At 32.6% G+C, this 22,593-nt stretch overlaps 1 protein-coding gene across 1 annotated transcript in view; it reads right to left on the reverse strand.

Moving 5' to 3' along the window:
- Window positions 1-22,593, reverse strand: part of PLCB1 (phospholipase C beta 1) — a 964,239-nt gene that overhangs the window by 930,940 nt on the left and 10,706 nt on the right. Inside the window, exon 2 of the mRNA XM_074209479.1 lies at window positions 7,635-7,712. Coding sequence (XP_074065580.1) covers window positions 7,635-7,712 — 78 coding nt within the window. The remainder of the gene's footprint in view (window positions 1-7,634; window positions 7,713-22,593) is intronic.

Consider the following 22,593-nt stretch of genomic DNA (forward strand, 5'->3'; position numbering starts at 1 on the left):
CTGAGATCCATTACTGCTATTGGAATAGGTTTTTAAAGCAGTTTATTCTGAACATCATTTCCCCCTCTAAACTACTAGTATAAAGGATTTCATTGACATCTCAATTCAAAATATTTTTGGACTCTCAAAGTTTATGTACTCATTCTGACAGATATTATACCATGAGTCACATAAAATGTTTTATAATATTTGAAGAAAAATATTTATGAACAAAATTATTCAGGTTTAATGTGGAAAGTCTAGGTGATATTACATAATACTTTCTTCAGAGGATTAGCACCATTTTTGTTATCAAATTCAGTAAATTACTGAGCAGTTAATATGTCCAAAGCAAGGACTACAGTAGCTACAGAGGAAAACAAAATATACCCCTTTCTCAAGTAACTTAGAATATAGAGGGGGAAAAAAACTATAAAAAAAAGTATAAAACCACCGAACAGAAAGAATTATCTATAAAGTATAAGAAAAGTATTATTAGAATTATTATTGGAAAATTATGTTATCATTTATTTGTAACTTATATAACTATTGCTATATTTGGAGATCTAGGGTATTTGTTGATATCAAAATAGAAAATAAGAACCTCTTCCCAAATAGAAGGACTGTTCTTTTTTTTCATTTCTACTAAGAAATACTTATCTAATGTCAATTCTCTAGGGTTAGAGATTTAGGGAAAGATTCCTCTTAGTTCCCTGGTCTCCATAATGGAGCAGCTAGGGAGAAAAGAAAACATTATACTAATGTAATCTAGTTTTATTTTTACACTATCCTTGGCACTGAGGCAAGGGCAGAGAGTTGCAAGGCAAACATCTATTTTGTTCCATTTTCTAACTTGATAGATGTTCCTAATCTCTTTAATTCTGACCTCTCTTCTTCTTTAACCCCTCTCAAGAACTGCAAGGCAGAAACATTCTTGTTATGGTCCTTGCTATTCTTAACGTAGTTTGCTTGGCTGATGTTTCCTGCAATGGTGTCAGCTGCCAACATGGTGCATCTCCAAAATAAAAGCATAGACTTTTTAAGAGCTCATGCATGCAATCTCTTAAGTATTCCTGTGCTATGCAGTATCTACTAAATCAGATTTTCCATAATCAATATATTACAAATAAGAATCTTCAGTTTTATGGGAAATGCATATTAAAATAAAATAGTCATTTATCAAAGGACCTTTCTACTATTTTACAAATAAGGTTTGTATAAATATGACAATGAATATGAAAGAATCACCAAGCAGCAGAGGAGTCTCAGTTTCCCTGTCTCAACAGGGAGGTTACTACCTGTATGACTTATATCATTGTATTTATGTGGGGGATCAAATGAATAATGAACATAATGTGATTTAGTAAAGCACTATAAAAATGTCACCATGACTATTGATAATGTTGGTTGCGAAAATAATCCCATTGGTTTTTCTTTTTCTTTTCTTTCCCCTACAGCCATCTGCCCTTTCAGAATTTCAGCAGTGGATACATATAGTAAAAAATTTATTCAGGTACTCTAAATTCCTAAATCCATCTCCTTGTGTGTTCCCTGCTTTGCATCCTGCCATTTTTATACTGGAAATGGGAGAATGTTCAGTACTATTTAATACTACAAACACATAGTAAGCACCTTCTATAGGTCAGTGACTATGCTAAGTGCTGGGGAGAAATTAAGAGAAAAATGCACTCAATTTTAGGTGATACAAGATGTTCATAATTAAGGACTGCAAAATTTATATTAAGTTATTCAAAATAGTTTTAAAAGGGGAAGAGTACTTATAACGTGAGGTATCCAGAAAGGCTTCATGTAGGAGGTGGCTCCTGAGATATGCTTAGAGTGTTGGAAAGGATTGTAATTCAAACTAATACTAAACATAGAAAGTGACTGGTTTAAATTCCCTGGCAGGTTCCCCACAGCTACCCTGCAGTACAGTGAATTGAAAGCATAATTGGTACCCTGGAGTCCACTACCAGTTTGGCTAACTGATAAGCAACAATGTCTTTTCTGTGCAGTATACCTTCTCTGAAATGATAGAAGAGACAAGAATAAGTCAGTCAGGGTATTTCCCACTGCTGAAATGAAGAATAAATTCTCGTGCAAGGGAATCATTGCCAGAGGGAAGCCCAGAGTCACTGGACTGTGTTACTGAAAAACTAGCTGTGCCTGAGGTATTGTCAAATAATAAGATTTCAGAGGTAAGAAACTGAAACCTGAAGAAATAGATCCTTCAACAAAATAAAATATTAATAGTATGAGAGAAAAAGCAATAATGTGAAATTATAAATTTACTACAGTTTCTATGATAGTCATAAAACTAGTCAAAAACAAAATGTTACAAAAACAGGTAATAAATTGAGGAATATCTTTTTCTCTTTAAAATATATTCAAACTAGTATATGTAACTGATACCAAACAACATAGTCTTGAATATCATTATCAAATTAGGTGGCACAGTGGATAGTGCACCAGCCCTGGAGTCAAGAGGACCTGAGTTCAAATCCGGTCTCAGACACTAAATAATTACCTAGCTGTGTGGCCTTGGGCAAGCCACTTAACCCCATTTCCTTGCAAAAAAAACCTAAAAAAAAAAAAGAATAAGGACTATGAATACTGATATCATCATTATAGTTATGCCATGTATTTTCAAGGGATCTTGTGTTGTATAAAAGTTTGAAATGGTGCACTTCCTCTAACTCCACCATTTTCTTCTGGCATCTGCTTTCTTTATGACTTGATACATCATTTATAGGAATTCATCTACCAGAATTCAGTGCATTATTCTTTCTGTTCCAAACTGGGCTTAAAGCCAAAAGAAAGAAACCTAACAGAATCATAGGTGATTTTCCAATTTTTTTGTCTTTACTCTTCTATCTTTGGATTCTAAAATATATATGACCATTGGCAAAAAATAAAATATTAAAATTAATAAATAGTTGAATGAAGAAATTAGATCTCAATAGTGAAAACTATAATATGCTTTCTGTCTGCAGTGATCCATGTGCAAGTGGTTTGTGAAGTAAAGTCTTATAGCACTATGCTGAAATTCTGACTGTATTTTTGCTTTCAATTAATCATGCAAACCAATCCTGGATTATGAAAAGATAAAGAATATCAGAGAATTGAAATGAAACAATATATTCCCAACATCACTTTCATTTCCAAAAACTAAATAAATAGGTATTTTTGGAATAAGCATCATTCAGAATGTTGAATTAACATAACAATGGAGATAAGGCAGAAAGCATTCTTTCCCAAACATTTTCACTTTATTAAGCAAAAAAAAACCTTTAGGATAGGTCTTAGAATTTAACAGAGGTGCCATGAATTATTAATGACTCAAAATCCCTCCTGTTGCTTTTATAGAAATTTGATTTACAAGTTGAAAAATCAAACTGACACTTAAGTCTCTTGTAGAAATACCCAACCTTTAAAAATGCTCTGGGCATTATAAATACATTTTTCATGAATATGGCTATAACAATTCTAAAAATAGTTTTTAAAAATAGAACTACTCCAAGACATTGTTTTACACATAACAGTAGGAAATGCTAGGGAATGTCAAAGCCAAAAGTATTTAAAAACCAAATAATAAACTCTGAGTATTGTTTTTTAATAAAACAATAAACACATGCAATAGAGGTCACAAATGTAGCAAATCACTGAACTCATAAAACTCAGCAACTTCAAACCAGATTTGGTAGCCAAGAAGCAACACTAGTAATTGGTATTCCACAGAGTCTCAAGCCTCCAGGCTCATTCCAGGGCAATTCCATAATCCCAAAACAAAAATGAATTTTAAATGAATTATATCCAGACTATAACCCCAAACCATTTCTTTACTTAATCTCAAAATAAAATAGAGAGAAGGAAGGTCTCTCAGTCTTCTACCTCTCCTGGATCATTAGCAATGACTACTAGGATAAATGAGATGGAACCAGTGAGGGACCACATATCGAGCTGGGGAGGGAAATCACTTCAAGGAAATGTGACACCTCCATGATAAAGAAAAGTGTAGTAATGTACCCTACAAAATTAATGATGCCCGTAAGACAAAAGAAAGAACTTCATGAATACTGTACTAAGAAAGAAAAGGATGTCCAAGAATTGTTACCCCCTTAGTCCTATGTGTTCTCTGCATTTGTTGCTATTTGTGAACTTTAATTTGTGCCTTTTCTCTCAATAGACCTTGTGGAAGAATATACTCCTATCCACAGGAAAAATTGTTTTTGTAGTTATCATATGAGTAAATACATTTTTAAAAACTATTTGCTAATAAGAAAAGTAAAAGAAACTGAAGGAATTAGAATAGGAAAGGAGGAGACAAAACTCTCACTCTTTACAGATGACATGATAGTATACCTAGAGAATCCCAAAAAGTCATCTAAAAAACTACTAGAAATAATTAGAAACTTTAGCAAAGCTGCAGGATATAAAATAAACCCTCATAAATCCTCAACATTTGTATATGACTAGCAAGATACAGCAGAAAGAGCTAGAAAGACAAATCACATTCAAAGTAACCTTAAACAAAAATAAAATACCTGGGAGTCTACCTACCAAGGTAGATTCAAAACTTTTTGAAAACAATTACAAAACTCTTCTCATACAAATAAAATCAGATTTAAATACCTGGGCAAACATCAACTGTTCATGGATAGGTCAAGCTAATATAATAAAATATATACATATATAATATAATATAATATAATATAATATAATATAATATAATATAATATAATATAATATAATATAATATAATATAATATAATATAATATAATATATAATATAATATAATATAATATAATATAATATAATATAATAAAAATGACAATTCTACCAAAACCAATCAAAATTCCAAAAAAAAGTAATGAGTTAGAAAAAGTTGTAAGTAAATTTATATAGAGAAATAAAAAGTCAAGAATTTCCAAGGATTCAATGAAAAAAGTGCAAAAGAAGGTGGCTTAGCCTTACCAAATCTAAAATTATATTATAAAGCATCAGCCCTCAAAACAGTCTGGTATTGGCTAAGAAATAGAGTGGTGGATCAGTGGAATAGACTAAGTGCCATAGCAGAAAACAATCATAGTAATCTGCTGTTTGATAAACCCCAAGAGTCCAGCTATTGGGATAAAATCTCTCTCTTTGATAAAAACTGTTGGGAAAATTGGAAGTTATTATGGAAGAAACTTAGATTAGGCCAACACCTAACACCCTATACCAAGATAAGATCCAAATGGATATAGGATTTAGACATAAAAGACAATATTATAAGCAAACTAGAAGATCAAGAAGTAGTTTACCTGTCAGATCTATGGAAAGAGAAATGGTTTATAACCAAGGAAGAGATAGAGAACATCATTCAAAACAAACTAGATGATTTTATTACATTAAATTAAAAAAGCTTTGGCACAGATAAAACCACTGTAACCAAGATCAAAAGAAATGTAGTGAATTGGGAAACAATTTTTGCAGCTAGTATTTCTGAAAAAGGACTCATTTCTAAAATATACAGAGAACTGAGCCAAATTTTCAAAAAAACAAGCCATTCCCTAATTGACAAATGGTCAAAGGATATACAAAGGCAATTTTCAACTGAGGAAATCAAAGTGATCCATATTCATATGATTCATATGAAAAATTGCTCCAAATCATTACTTATTAGAGAAATGCAAATTAAAGCATCTCTGAGATTCCACCTCACACCTCTGAGACTGGCCAATATATCCAGAAAGGACAATGATCAATGTTGGAAAGGATGTGGGAAATCTGAGACACTAATACCTTGTTGGTGGAGCTGTGAACTCATCCAACCTTTCTGGAGAGAAATTTGGAACTATGCCCAAAGGGCAACGAAAAATGTGCATGCCCTTTAACCCAGCAATACCACTACTAGGTCTATACCCTGAAGAGATTATGACAAAGGGTAAAAACATCACTTGTACAAAAATATTTATAGCAGCCCTCTTTGTGGTGGCAAAAAAATTAAGTGAATGTCCTTAATTGGGGAATGGCTTAACAAGCTGTGGTATACGTATGTCATGGAACACTATTGTTCTATTAGAAACCAAGAGGGATGGGAATTCAGGGAAGCCTGGAAGGATTTGCATGAACTGATGCTGAGTGAGATGAGCAGAACCAGAAAAACACTGTACACCCTAACAGCACCATGGAGGTGATGATCAACCTTGATGGACTTTCTCATCCCTTCAGTGCAACAACCTGGGACAATTTTGGGCTATCTGCAATGGAGAATAACATCTGTATCTAGAGAAAGAATTATGAACTTTAAACAAAGACCAAAGACTATTACTATCAAATTAGGGGGGGGAAAGTTATATCATTAAGTAATTTTGCTATTTCATACTTTATTTTTCTTCCATAAGGATATGATTTCTCTGTCATCACATTCAACTGAGATCAATGTATAACATGGAACCAATGTAAGACTAACAAAATGCTTTCTGTAGGGGGTGGGGGTGGGGAAGGAAACAAGAATGGAGGAAAATTGTAAAACTCAAAATAAAAAAATCTTTCTTTAAAAATAAGTATTTGCTAGTTTATTGAACAGCACTGATGGAACAAAGTTAGTGGGGCTTATAAGAATGGTAATAGAAAGGCACTTCAGATTCCTCCTAGAGTTCTCTGAGCCAATTATATTGAGAATTGAAGAACTATCCTGAGTGGGGTTGCTATGATTGTCATGCTGCTTAATTGACTGCCAAGTCTAAATAACAGTAATGTATCAGCAATTTGTTTAATTTGGTATAGATTATCTTTTTAAAAATTATTAGAAAATGTATGTGAATAAACTCAGAGTACAAAATCAAAGATAATTTGTTAAAAGACATTGTTAGGAGGTTCCTGCTAAAGACAAAATGAGATATGCACTTTATTTGAGGAAAATACTTGAAACATTTCCTATATTGACTCACTTGAACAATTACCAAGGTGAAGTTCTTATTGAATCCAGCAAGATAATTTAATAAAGAAAAAGGAGAAAGTAGGAGAAAAGGGTGTCAGTCAAGGTCATTTTCATTAATGTTGGTTTGCTTAGTGCCTGTAAGTGGCAAACCTCCTGGGGTAGTTCACATCCCCTTTAATCATTCCATTCTTTAGATTGGAGGTGGAAGGGGCATGATATGGGAGAAGGAATCAATAAGCAATAGAAGAAAACAAAACATAATTTAACCATATTTTTAATTTCATGGCCCTATAAACATTAAAAAAAAGCATTAAACAGAGTAGTAATCATGTTTTCTCATTCATTATACAGCCATTTTGATAAATATGTGGCATCCTTCCACCTCTTCTTTTCTGGTAGAAAATTCAACCAGAGAATATAAAAATTTACTGGGCTACACCTATTTTATATATAAATAAATAGATTTAAATTCAGAATATAGATCTAGATAATAGTCATTCTATTTGCTCAACAGTTTCTTAAATTTTCACTACTAAAATGTTTTAGCATTTTCTCTTGAAAGTTCATAATAGACAACACAGACTAGGAGTATTTTTCAAAATCAGAACAACATCAACAGATTAAGATGCCATCCAGTCTACATGTACATGTGAATTTTTCAAAGATTAGGAATATCTTTAAAGATCGATAAACGTCAGATATTTTAGAAGAAGGCATCACAAAACTTACCTTATTTTGATCTGTCCAATAAAAGAAAAATCCTTGTGGATCAGTCCTCAGAATAATTGGAGTAACAATAGTGGAGTCCTGAAAACAAAGGAGGGAAAATATAGTTTATAAGTCACTGAACGAATAATACTGTATTGTCCCTTGGTGTTATTTTAATAAGCCATAATTACTTAAAAGACAGTCTGAAGTTATAAATTATGAGAAGTTATCAACTTGGACATTATTATTTATGATATAAATGGATTACCATATTTACATTTAAAATTTTTCACTATAGATGGATAAAAATAAGCCCAGTGCTTAAAATTATGATATAATCTGATATATGGGTCTTTTTTTTTATAAAATTTTATTTTACATAAAAGCCTCTTAGCTTTTAGTCTTTTTAACATTTATTTTTCATGGTAATTTTTTCAACACTTAAAATTTAAGTAAAAATCAATGCTAGTTCATAATATTTTTAATTCTACCTAGCTAAGAAAATGAGATCAACCAAAATATCGGAGTATTGCTGTTTCCAAAGTAACAGTGAATAAGAACTTCTTCTACTCATCTTATAAAAAACATAAGCCTAACTGGTTCAAATTGCATGTCCTGAAACTTGTGTGTTTTTAAGTAAAAGTGGAATATACTCATTATGTTATTTGATTTTTTTTTCTTTCCAATGGTACTTTTCAGGAAGAATATCATCTGCATAAGAAAGAATATTTCTCACTGGAAATACAATGTCTCTTTAGTAGAGGTGCATTAAAGAGAAAGAAATGACTGGGGTTTCGGTTATTTTGGGTTGGGTGGGGTTTTTTTTGTCTTTTCATACAAGGACAAAAATTTAATAATCAAGTTATGCTTTGACTTCCACCTGACTGATTCTTAAACTTAAACTCAGAAATCTCCATGAAACCCAAGGTGTTAAGTGACTTGCCCGTGATTTTATATCCAGTATGGATAGAATCAGTACTTTATCCAAAACTTACTGACTTCCAAGTCCAGACTTCTATTACTTTATCCATGCTGCCATTCCACAGATAACTTATGGTCAAAAACAAAACAAATTTCTATGAACATTGTTCTGGTTCCTGTGAATTTGGGTAAAGGACTTTATCAAGACATGATCAAGGTCCAGAGGCAAGCTGATAACATGCAGAAAATTCTAAGATGAAACTGAATAATCATTATTGTATATGGTTTCCAGAGATACCAAAAATAAAATTAGACCTCTACAGGGGTAGACCCTTTATTCATTTTCCCATTGCAAACTGGGTTTAGGAAGATAGTCTTCACCTCTAAAATGATTAAATCATAAAACAATTCAGTACAATAATTAATCAGTAAGCATTGCTTATATACCTATGATGTGCCAGATAATGTGCTAACTTCTGGTAATAAAAGTTAGAAAAGGAAAAAATATCCCTTTCCCTCAAGGAGCTTAAAATTAAATAGGGAAAGACAATACATAGAAAGAAGCTGGAACAGAAATGGAGTGGTCAGGGAATGGTGTTCTATGGAGTAGGTCCTTGGAAAGTTTTAAAGTAAGACTTTGGGAGATTGTTGCTCTTCTCTTTAGAACTCCAACTAGGAGAGGCAACTAAGAGAAGTGAGATATTAATATCAAAAGTTGAGTAAATCTGTAAGATGAGATTTCAGTTGATCACCTTATCCTGAAAAAGGTATAATATTCCAAAGAGTGAAAACTAAGCAAAGCTGCTGAAAAAAATGGAGATTGGTGTAATGGACAGTGTCATAACTGGAGTTAAGAAGACCCATGATTCAAACCTGGCCTTAGACACTTACTAGCTGTGGTACCCTTGATCATATTTGCATGTTTCCTCTCTGTATAATGAGCTGCAGAAGGAAAAAGCAAACCACTCCAGTATGTTTGCCAAGAAAGTACCAAACAGGGTCATAAAGAGTCAAATAGAACTGAACAATAAATGTAATCAAAAGTTCAAATGCCAGCCCTAACACCAGATATGTAACTTGGGTAAATCAGTTTGCATCACTGAATTTCAGTTTGTTCATCTATAAAAATAGGGATACCAATGCTAGCATGAAGTACCTTAAAAGTTTGTTGAAGGGAGAGTTCTTTGTAAATTTAGAGTGTAGACAAAGTTAAGTTGTCAGTTTTCATAATTTTATAAAATTATGTTTAATTTTTAAAATCTCACCCAACTGGACATCATGGAGTGAAAAGGAAAAGCAATGGATTTTGAAATCCAAAGAGAGAGGCTCAAATCCTCATTTCCAAAATGAATAGCTTAGATCAAATGAGTTCCTTGAGTGCTACATCTTAGAACCTCCACATCAATTCCTCCAAAATCACATCTTCTCAATAATGTAGTAATATAAAGGGCAACACCTGTAGAGTCAGGAAATGTAAGTTCTCTTCTTGGTTAAACTGCTAACTCAATATATCACCTTAGACAAGTCTTTCCCTATCTTTGGAACTCTGTTTCCTTTTCTGTGAAAGGACTGGATGACTTAATATCTAGGATCCAATTGGAATCAATCCAATTCAAAAAGTTCTTATTGAGGACCTTTGCTAAGTTCAATGGAACATAAGAGAGGCATTCATTACTCCTGTTTTTAAATGAATTCTGAACATATATTAGGTATGTTATGAAAACAGAATTCCTGTTCAGATACATATGGGAGTAGACAGCCTGAGAGATCACTTCCAATTTAAAAAAACTCTGTTATATAAGAATTTTATGAAAGATTGGTTGAAAAAAATGGGAAAAAGCTGGACTGGAAGCAGAGAAGATTTGGAGGTTTTAAAAATATTAGTGGATAGAAAGCATAGTCACACAAGTGAAATCATGAATCTTTTAATGCATCAAACAATATAAGAATTGGCTTAATATCAAAAGGATACACTGTAATGAAATAGAAGTTTCTGAAAATGCTTCTAGATTTCTCTGATCAATAAGAGTATTTTTGTAGAATGTGCTAGAATGAATTAGAAACAAGAGTTTAAATTCTAAACAGCTGACTTTCTGACTAAGGGACAAAAAAAGGCCTTCTATTAGTTAAAATATAGCACAATGGAAACTGCTAGTACAAATTTTAAAATGAACCAAAATTTATGACTTTATATTAAAAACTGCATTTCCTGCAGTATCCACACATGGAGAGAGGGATGGTTGGACAGATTTCTGAACTTTAGTTTAGAATATATATATCTCACAGATTTCTTTGGACAGAGCACACCTAATAAAGGCTAAAAAGGATGAATTTGTCATGAATCTACCAAATCCAATCAAAAGGATTTTAGACTAACAAGAATGAGAAAGACATATTGCTTACAAATATTCCTTTCTAGTTACAATTTAAAAAAACACAGAAGAATAGAACTGGAAATGTTAAGAAGATAAAATTCAAGAAAAGAGCCCAAAAAAAGGAAAAACAAAAGAGCTAGCAATAAACTTAGGTGCTTGAGTGTCTATAAATACAAAGAACAATGATGGCATGGACAACCTTGACTCACATTTTACAAAAACAAATGAGGTCATTCACTGTGGACCCTTGTTTTTCCCCTTCTATCACTAAAGTGACTTGCCACTTTTTCCTCCTTCACCCATTTCAAATGATGAAGTGACCTTGCTTCTTACCAAAGAAAACCCTTCTATTTATTCAAATAATCCCATTCTATTAAAACACCTCCTACAGAATGTCCTCTCTGTCTTCCTTAAGTCTCTCCCTATTCCAATTCATTCTCCACTCAGTTACTAAGTGACTTTCCTAAAACACAAATCTGATCATGAATATCTTTTACTCCAATGGTTTCTATTGCCTCCAGGAGCAAATATAAAAATTCTCTTTTTTTAGCATTCAAAACCTTTCATAACCTAGCCTCCTCCTAATATTATAGTCTTCTCAAACCTTATTCCTCAACATTAACTCTTTGATACAGTGACACTGGCCTCCTGAGTATTCTGCAAACAAAGCATTCTATTTCCTAGTTGTGAACTTTTTCTCTGGCTATTCCCCAGCCCTCCTCTGTTCCAATTATTGCTCTCCCTGGCTTCTTTTAAGTCTCATCTAAAAATCCCATTTTCTATGGGAAGCCTCCACAATCACTCTTATTTCTAATGTTTTCTCTTTTTAATAATTTCTATTTAGCCTGTATGTAGCTTACTTGGTAGATATTTATCTACATATTATCCCTCCTATCAGATTGTAAACTCCTTAAGAGTAATGCTGTCTGTTGTGGCTTCTTGAATCCCCTACCTAGCAGAGTGTGGCACCTAGTAGGTACTTAATATATATTAGATGAATTGAATACAAAAGCATGGCTCATTCCTTTAAAAATGTCAACAGCATGCTCAAGCTAAAATGATCTGAGGCTTTAAATGAAAAGAACTGAACAATAAAAAAAGCGGTTTTTTTGTTTGTTTAAGATATTCTGAAGAAATTAAGAAGGATAAAAGAAGGGATAGGACCCCTACTTGGCATAGAGGAGACAGTGATGATTAGCAATGACAAAGAAATGACAGATCTATTTAATTCTTATTTATTACTTAATTCTTACTATTTCTTAAATCTTATAACCAGTTTAGGATTACATGAACTAGAAGTGGAGAATTCAGGATGATATGATGTGACACTTAGAGATTACCAAGCACACATTCTAAAATCATTAAATTTGGCATAGAAAAATGTCAAAAGGATTGACCACACCAATTAATAATTGCAGTTATATCTCTAGAGATATGAAGAAGGTAGCTTGGTGTAGTATAATGAACAATGAATAAAAATCAATTTCAGTCCAGTCCCTCTCACTAGGTATACATGTGTCTTGCAACTAGTCACTTTACTTTTCTTGAACTTTTTTCTTCATATGTATAATGAGAGGGTGATGGTGAGATGATTTTGTAGCATTCTGTGAATCTTTGATTCATATTGGATTGGGGAGAATGTTAAGATCAGGTTTAATTATTTTTGCTTCTGCTTTCCAAGCCAAGGAAGATGATATTAAGACTAGAAAGATCAGAAGAAAGATGGAAAATGGGGAGCTCATACCTATGTAAGAGAGTTTCAGTCTCTTCTATAGGAAATTTAAATTACAAAGCCCAAATAAACTACTTCTAAAGAAAAGGAAATTAAATAACTAGAAAATATAATTCCTGAGTCATCAAGGGTTTTTGAAAAGCTTATGGGAAATGACTGAAGAACTGTAGGACTGCTGAAGGGCAATTTTGTGAATTAAAAAAATGAAGAGATATGAAATTCTATAATGTCTAGGATAATTAGATTGATTTTGATTTCTTGAAATATTACCTCTGTTTCCTTCCATCTTCTGTGTGTATGTATATCTATCTTGTTGTTTTTAAAATATGAGTTGATTGCTAAGTCCCTTTTTAATAAAAATAACTTTCCAGACAAACTTTTATTGCTCCTCAGATTTATTTCTCTATCTCCACAAATTCAAATTCATTCTTTAGAGCTTCATATCCCTCTTGCCCTGATTTTCTTACAGATTTTTTTTGAGGAGGGGGAATAATGATGGGAGATAGGTAAGTATGGAGATAGGATATACAATCTATTCTTTTTCTGAATTTTTTCATATCTGTAATTTGTACATTTTGATTATACAAATGAGGGAAGTAAAGAATTCAAGATGATTTGAAGTTATATTAAGAGATTATCATGCACACAATTTTTTAAACATATGGCAGAGAAAAATGTTAAAAAAAAATTTTGAACCCGCCACCTAACAATTGGAGACATAAGGAAGAAACTTGGTGTAGCATATTTAGTAGTGAGCAAAAGTCATGAGATTTCAATTCCAATTCAGTATCTCCAGCTAAGAATTAACATGTCTTCTAACAAGTGACTTTATCTATCTTGGGGTTTTTTTCCTTCACATATAAAATGAGAGGAATGGGTAAGAGGTTCTTGTAGCATTCTGTGAATCTCAGATTCAGTTTGGACTGGGGAGAGTTTCTAAACTTGGTTAATTATAAATAATGACAATAATCTGAAAAAAGAAATAATAAATTTTATATGGATAAAAAATGGACATATATTTATTAAAATATAAAGTTTTAATATAAAATTTATTCATGTATCAACTAGACTTTGTTTTATTGATGTCTTTGTTTTTATTATAATCATTTTGGGATGGGGGAATCTTTTGGGAGGGGAAAAATAGTTGAGCAAAGTCATCCAATACTGTGACAGAATCTGACTACGCATATAATAACTTGTTTAAATATGTTGCTCCTTTCATAAGGAAAGAGGAATTTTTCATCATCTGCTCCTTAGATTCTACATTGCTTCTTCAATTATTCAAGTTTTAACTTATTTGTAGTGGTCTTTTCATTTACACTGTTATAAACACCATGCATGAAGAAGCTAGGTGGTTCAGTGGATAAAGTGTTGGACGGACATGGATTCAGGAAGATCTGAGTTCAATCTGACCTCAGATACTAACTGTGTGACCCTGGGAAATTCACTTAACTTCTATTTTACTTTAATCCACTGGAAAAAGAAATGACAAACCATTCTAGTAATCTTTGTCAAGAAATCCCCAGGAAAGTATGATTCCTGAAGAGTTAACACAACTGCATAACTAGACAAAAGCAATCACAGTGCCGTATGAGTTTAGATTTTTATTTCACTCTTAATCAATTCATACCACTCTTCCAAAGTTTCTGAATTCCATAGAGATATGTGTGTATACATATATGTGTATATATACAAACATATATAATTTCTTACTCTACAATAATTAGCTGTTACATTTGTATACTAGTTTTTCCCACATATTCCCAGATGGATTGGCAACCACTATATTTTCAGTTCTGGGTTGCCACAAAAAAAAGTGCTGCTATGAATATTTTTGAAATATAATGAACTTTTGCTTCTGTCTTTAAATTCCTTGGATAATGTACCAGTAATTGGATCTATGGCTCAAAGGGCATAGTCAGTTCAGTCATTTACTTTCCTAATTCCAAGTTTTTGTACAGAATAACAGGACCAATTCAGAGCTAAACAACGGTGTGATTATCTTTCCAAAGCCCCTGAATATTGACTGCCATGATTGTTATCATCTTTGTCAATTTTCAAAGTGCAAAATGAAATATCACTTTGCATTTTCTTATAATTGGTAATTTGGAAAATGGTTCATATGATCATTTACAATTGAAATTATTTTAAAATTCTATATATTTCATTTGAATATATATATAGAAAGATAAATATACACACAGAGAGAAAGAAATAGCTCTTGATGATATATATGTGTCAGTTCACTTTGTATTTTGGCCACTCTCAACTCAGACACTCAGATGAATCATCACAGATGAACAATTCAGGACCTACTTCTAACAATGAGTATTGCAACTGAATATCTCTGCCCATCCTGTGAGATTCTTATCTATTTCGTCTAAAAATTTCAGGGTAGGGAATCTACCCATTGTTCTAGAGCCTTTTTGCAATTTCTTCTGACATAGTGAGAATAGAAATAGAGTACTCCAGTCTTCTACTTGTCATCCTTTTCTATTGGCATAAGACCAATCTATTCTCTCTTTCTGTAATACAATTCTTTGTGGATATTCTTTATTGAGTTTCTGTAGAATTCATACTAGGATCAATGTTTCCGTTTACTTGCACCTACCATGTGGCTTTCCATTATACTCCATGTGATGCTAATCTTTGTGATTCTTCAAAGGAAGTGGTTTAACTGTCTCACTGCAACACTGGTAAAAATGTTTTCATTAAAAAATGTGTGTGTTATCATAAGAAGCCTGAGGTCTGGAAAAGTGCCTTGTATTTCCCAAGTATAATCCAGTATGCTCTATTCCTTTTCAACTCATTGTCAACTGGATTGCCTATTCTAGACACACACACTGATGGATAAGTTCTACAATTTGCTCATTCAACTGCAATTCTAAGCAATTGACATTCTATATCCATTTGGCCTTTACTGTGTAGATAATCGGTGGAAATTCTCTTGTATGATTATAGCCAAGTTGCTCTGCAATATTTGGGGGGCTTGATACAATAAATACAAAGAAATTCATAAACAGGAATATTTAGAGGATTTCATCAGTCATATGGAATCCCTTCTTGACAAGGAGGCTCTGCTGGAACATCTTCATCAAAGCGACTAAGACTTGACAGGCATGCATTTACCTGTTTTATGTCTTATATGATATTCATTATCAATGAGTCATTGAACAATTATTGGTATTGGTACATCTTCCAATGAATTGGGAGGGATCTTGCTAGGAAGATGAAATCATGTTGTAAAAGAGTCAAATGCATTTATATAATCAACAAACAATAAATATTACATTATATTTTAGTCAATTTAAAAATTTCTCACAAAGGTTATCTTACATTATTGTGAAGATGAAATATTCTCAGAAGTTTACACATAGATGGCAAAATAGGTATATAGGTCAGCATTTGTTGATGTTTTCATGATCCTTATTTTTGAAACCAATAAGTTCGGAGATTATTCCATAAATAGCATAGTGCTTTTTGTATATATTTTATCTAAAATGACATTTTTCTTTTACCTCTTTAGTACCACTTCTACTTTTACGATAAGCATCTTAGGAACTGTTGTTTAATAAATATGTATTAAATGCTCTTGTATGGGCCAAGCACTATGCTAAGTTCTAGGGATATAAAAAAAAGCAGCAAAAGACAATCCCTACCCTTAAAGGAGCTCACTGTCTAATGGAGAAAACAATAAGCAAACAAATATGTACAAACATACTATGTAAAGGATAAATAGGAAGTACTTAAGAGAGAGAAAAGGCTCTGAAGACTGCAGGTAAAATCTCATGAAGAAAGTGATACTCAGGCTTAATCTTAAAGGAAACCAGGAATTCCAAGGGAGGAGGTGAGAAGAAAGTACATTTTAACATGAAACTTCTTGACCAACTTTTTTACTTGTATAAAGAGCAGCAAAAAGGCAGATAATGATGGACAGGAAAGTTCATGGGAGAGACTAATGGGTAAAAAAAAACTGGAAAAATAGAAATGCGTCAGATTTTAAAGATCTTTAAATGCCAGAGAAGTTGATATATGATCCTAAAAGGAAAGAGGAAGCCACTAGGGTTAATTGAGGGAAGAGATCTGCATTTTAGGAAAACCATTTTGGTAGATGATTGGAAAATGGGTTGAATTTGGGAGAGATAAATGAGGAAAAATAATTAGGAGGTTGTTACAATTATCTAAGCAGTAGCAAATGACAGATTTAACTGAAATGAGGATGTGTGGTAAAGAATGGAGAGAAATACAAAAGAATTTCTGAGAAATGCCTGTGTAGAAATAATAATGGAATCTGATGAGGTTCCTAAATGAGAGACTATAGAAAGAAAATAAAATAGAACCCAGGGAGAAAAATTTGAACTATACCTACTACTAATAGGCATGGTATCAATGTCTTCAGCCATCAAAAGAAATTAAATGACAAGTGTGTGTGTGCACATTAGTGTTTGGGTGTATGTGTGTATGTGTGTAGGGACAAAAGAGAAGTGTCACAAGAGTCTCCAAGGAAGAATGGTTCAACAGGAGGGGATGGCAATGTGAACTAATCCAGATAAGTCATGAGGAAGAGGACTTTAAAAATTCCATTACTTTTGGTAATTGAGAAGATATTAACAACATTTTTGAAAGTAGTTTCAGTTGAGTGTTGAGTTAAATTCCAGAGAGTTTAGAAGAGAGGGAGGGAGAGGAAGTAGAGGCAATGACTATAGACAACTTTTAGGCTGAGAAAGGGAGAAAAGATATAGGAAAAGGGTCATGTGTTTTTTTCTTTAGAAAGTTTCTTCTAAAAGACTGGGGAGACTTGGTAGTGTTTGTTGGCAGGAAACATAAAATGAATATGCAATGATAATTGGAATAATCTTATGGGAAAAGATAGAATCAATGGCCTTCTGGTAAACACTGGATTACTATTTTCAACTCCTCTTTCTCACTTATCAAATCTGTTCTACTAATCTACTTTTCTTTTTTTTTTAAATCAATGCCAAATAATTTTCCTAACTACTTTATAAGGTAATTTGCCTAGTAAAACTTTACCTCCTTCATTTTTTTCTCATTATTTCCATTGAGATTCTTGGAATTATTTTTCTTCTGAATAAATTTTGTTACTATTTTTTGTCCTAAAAAAATATCACTCTGGAAATCTGATTGATATAGCACTAAATTTGTAAATTATTCAAGGCAATATCATTTTCATTATATATGGCAAATATCTCTACAGATGTTCATCTTCTTTTATTTTTAAAAGATTACTTTGTACATATATAAATGCGTATATACATTTTTGTAAAGAAATTCAGAGAGAGAGAGAGAGAGAGAGAGAGAGAGAGAGAGAGAGAATGCTATGTGATTGAGCAAATAATTTACCATCCCCCAGGCTCTATTTTCCTTGATATAAAATGATGATAATATAACACTTACCTCCCAGGGTTTGTTTTGAGTGTCAAATTATGTTACACATAAAACACTTGGAAAACCTTAAAGTGCTATGTTAATCATTAAAAACAACAACATAAATAATAATAATAATAATAATAATAATAATAGCGATTATTGCTAGTACTATTATTGTGGCACCAATTTGTTTGTTTTGATATAGTAATTCTGTATAACAATTCTTTTATTGTAATTTCTAGTTTTTGTTGGTGTTTCACTGAACTGTGTCAAATAACAGTGGAGAGAGGACTATTCAGCTTTACCTTTCTTTCAAATATGGAGGTTCCTAATGTTTGTCCAATGATAGCTCTTGGATATAAATATAAGCTTTTGGTCATATTAAAAAAGGACTCTTTGAGACCTATTTTGAGGGTGTTTTATTTGGAAGTCAACAAATGATATCTTTTTTCATCATTATACTTTATTTTTAATTTATCAAATAAAACAAGTCTTTTATTATCATAATACAATAAAAACAATGATTGCACATGAAACTACAAATCTGTGCAACTTGCTATACCTTTCAAATATACACCAAAATTATCAATATCATAATTTTTTCTTTCCACCCCTCCCCCTTCCCTAGAGATGGCTATCACTAGACACAAATTGTAATATAGTCTAAAATTATTCCATATATACACATATATATACTTCTAGTTATTAGTTCTCTTCTAGATGCAGATAGCCTCTTTCCTCATATGTCCTTTATAATAAATTCAAATATCTATAATAGTCAAAATAATTTATTCATTCAAAGTCATTCTTAAAACAATATTGCTGTTACTGTATACAATATTGAGTAACAAATAAATTATTTGTAATATAAATAATGACTTTTAATATAAATTAATATTCTTTTTTGCCAACAGTTTTTTCTGAATCTATTGAAAAAATTATGTGGCATTTGTTATTTTTATGGATTATGTGATTAATAATTCCAGTTATTCTTCCTAGTTTGAACCATCCTTGTATTCCTATAGATGCAAGTTAGTTAGAATGATGAATAGTAGTCTCCTTGAATGAATATTATTTTTAAATTTTAAATTAATATTGAATGAAACTGGTCTATATTTATTTTTCTCTGCTTTATCTTTCTTTTAGTCTTAAAAGATATATATGATTTTTTTCTAATTTTCATGAATTATTATGATGGTGAATATATTCACTATTATCTTTGTGATTTACCAACCTAAATTCTAAAATTTTCCTAATAGAAATTTTAGTTTCTAGATTAAAATCATGTGTTTGTGCTCCTTACACATTTCCAAAGTTTTAGATAAATGGGGTGGGTTGAAATAGAAAAGAAAAATACTACTTAACATTTAAAATTTTACATGATTTAACTGGGAGGGGGTTCTACACACTCCCTCAATTAATGAAATATAATGTTTAAGTGCATAGTGAAGTTTTAATATGTAAATATGATGACTCACATCCTGTGATAATCTTTTTAAGGACTGAACTTCTTTGACTGAATCAAGGAGAAGACTGACTATTCAAACAAACTGTGTCTCTTGAAGTTTTAAAGAGCTAGATGAATTTCAGTAGAAGACAATCCAACAACTTGACAGTCAAGAGAACTAAGATTTAAAGGACCTGGAAAATCTAATGGAAAAAGACCCTTGTGCCTAGATCACAGGACACCAAGCTGAGGAGGGTAGTCCTAAAAAGACTTTTATACTCCCACTACAATACTACATTGGCCATGTTAGTGATGAAACTAGACCATGAGCAGATAACATAGCTACCCAAGAGCAGTGAAAGACACATTGAGAGCAAATGTTTTTTCTGTTCAGTCATTTAAGTCATCTTCAACTCTTCGGGTTTTCTTAGCAAAGATACTGGAATGCTTTGCCATTTTCTTCTCCAGCTCATTTTACAGATAAGGAAGTTGGGGCACACAAGGTGACTTGCCAAGGGTCCCACAGCTAGTAAGTGTTTTTAGGTCTAATTTGAACTCAGGTCTTCCTGATTCCAATCTGACCTTCTATCTGCTGAGCCACCTAGCTTCTCCTAATGATATGCAAAGATACAAAGAGTTATTCACCCAAGGGAGGATGTAGTTTCAGAGAGTATTACCCCTCATGGCAAAGATGATAGTGGATAGAAATTCTAGAAAGGCACATAATCTCAGAACCCAGCAAAGAGCCATACCTAAAGGGAATTTAAGAATGATTCTACAAAGAGAGAAAAGGATTTCCAATAATTTGAAATTGTGAGTTCTCTTTCCTACATGTATACTTAACAGATTTGCTTCATAAAATTCATAGTGAACCCAGTCTCCTCAGGAATTCTGTATGAGTGAAGTAAGAGTATATCTGAAGAGAATATTTTTTTTAGGTTTTTTTTTTTTGCAAGGCAAACAGGGTTAAGTGGCTTGCCCAAGGCCACACAGCTAGGTAATTATTAAGTGTCTGAGATCAGATTTGAACCCAGGTACTCCTGACTCCAGGGCCGGTGCTTTATCCACTATGCCACCTAGCTGCCCCTTGAAGAGAATATTTTATATTAACTATTTGTACTAAATAGCCCCTTGGTAAATGCTTTTAGAGAAAGGGGGGGGGGGGTTAAAAAGCAATACTATTAACCTAGTTATTTAAAATTATCCCCAGAATACTGATTCAAGATAGTATGTATCTTCCAGGGTTTGAAGTTTGCAAATTCAAGCACTAATTGGATGAATGACAGTCTCACACCTCTCTGGAGCTTTTCTGAATTTGTTTTCCTTTTAAGATAACTTGATTATCCTAGTAAGGGCTAAGCTACATTTGGTTGGGTGTCCTATGATAAAGGGACTTAGGAGAAATTTATGCCTGGGCCCTTTGTCTCAATTTATTTAGTAAAGGATCACTGAAGACATTTTGTTGTACACTACATGGAAATGGGTGCTTGGAGATGATTTATTCAAATATCCAGCTGAATGACTCAGTGCAGAAAAAGGTTTATGGGAAAATTTATACTCAGGATACTTCACCTGAGAAGAACGGCTTCTAGTTGACCCCAGGTCCCTAATCAATGTGGGAAGTGCTCCAAGGGCTTTAAACACTCCTTAGAAACTAGAATTTCTCTAGAGGACTGGGAAGGTGGGGGGGTGTCTTTCTTTTTATTTTTATTTGTCTTTGAAGCATTGTCTTCAGACTGGGGAAGTCCTGAAAGCACAAATCGGCAATCATCAATGGAAATTTTATAAAATGATATCTATTGGTTAAGTTGTATCACCATGATTAATTACCACGTATTCAGAAGTATGTAAATATTAATTTCTATAGTTTATGAACTGTTTCATATAGTTTTTTTTCTGAAACTCTTTAGAAAAATTCACTAGGGAAGATGCTAGAAAAAGATGATGTTTGAAACCTCAAGTCACTAAAGAACTATTTAGAATTTTGAGCTGTGGACTTTGCCAAAAGCACTACAGATTTTTTTGCTTAGGATGACAAATGTTTAACTGGGGAGGGGGAGAGTAAAGTACAAGAGGAATTTTCCACACTCCCTCCTCAATCAATATAATGTAATTATTGTCAGGTTTTAATGATCAAGTTTTAAATATGTAAAATAAAGAGATTCATGGTTGACAGTAGTTGAAAACCCAGACTCAGTGTTATCATAGAATTCTGAGCAGGAATACTGGACATGCTCTGGAGACCCTAACTTGAAAGCACATATAATGGGGATAAAGTGGATGCTTAATTCAAAGAATGGGAAAAAAGGAAAACAAATAATTTGGTTTAATATGGATTCATTTAACTCCATTCCCAAGTTTCAGTTCAAGGAAATCTCAGAATAAAATCTTACAACACATTCACATCCTTTTCAGCCCAGAACTGAAATTAAGCTATTATTTGATAATTCATTACTCACATACTCTTACAATTTTCATATTAGCAAATGAAATATTTTAATACTCTAAATAATGAATGGAAAATTCAATAAAATGAATAGGGAGTCTGCTGGGAGAGAAGGTGTGGTCCCAATGTGACATCAAGCTCCATACCAAACTGAAACTCTATGAACCAGTATTTTACTAGCAATGTAGTGAATAAGGAATGTGTTGCCAAGACCTCCCTAGTATATATTTGCCAACTGTACACTTTATTTAGCTTCCCTATATGTAACTCTTCTTGAGGCCATTACACATTAAATCTTTTTTTGCCATTCTTGTCTATCCTGTGTTAATTCTTATTCCCCCCCCCTTTTTATTGATGAATAAGAACCCCAACTTAAGGCTTGCCTTTAAGCAGGTATATTTTAAATTCCTTATCTCAATTTCCTGACTCCTCTGCTATTCTGTTCCTTATTTTATGCTTTTCAAAGATTTAACTCTTCTCCTTAACTCCTTAATCCTATCCAGCATCTACTACCACCAATTAATATGGGCATCCCTTGAGGAGGTTAAATGAAATAAAAACTATATAAACAGGATTTACATCTTGGGAAGTACTACCAGTAGTATAATGCTAGATATACATAAATCCAGTCAGTCAGGTTCTGGAAAAAAATCCCATTTATTTAAAATCAT

Source organism: Macrotis lagotis, chromosome 1, assembly GCF_037893015.1.
Source record: "Macrotis lagotis isolate mMagLag1 chromosome 1, bilby.v1.9.chrom.fasta, whole genome shotgun sequence".
Lineage (NCBI taxonomy): Eukaryota > Metazoa > Chordata > Mammalia > Peramelemorphia > Peramelidae > Macrotis > Macrotis lagotis.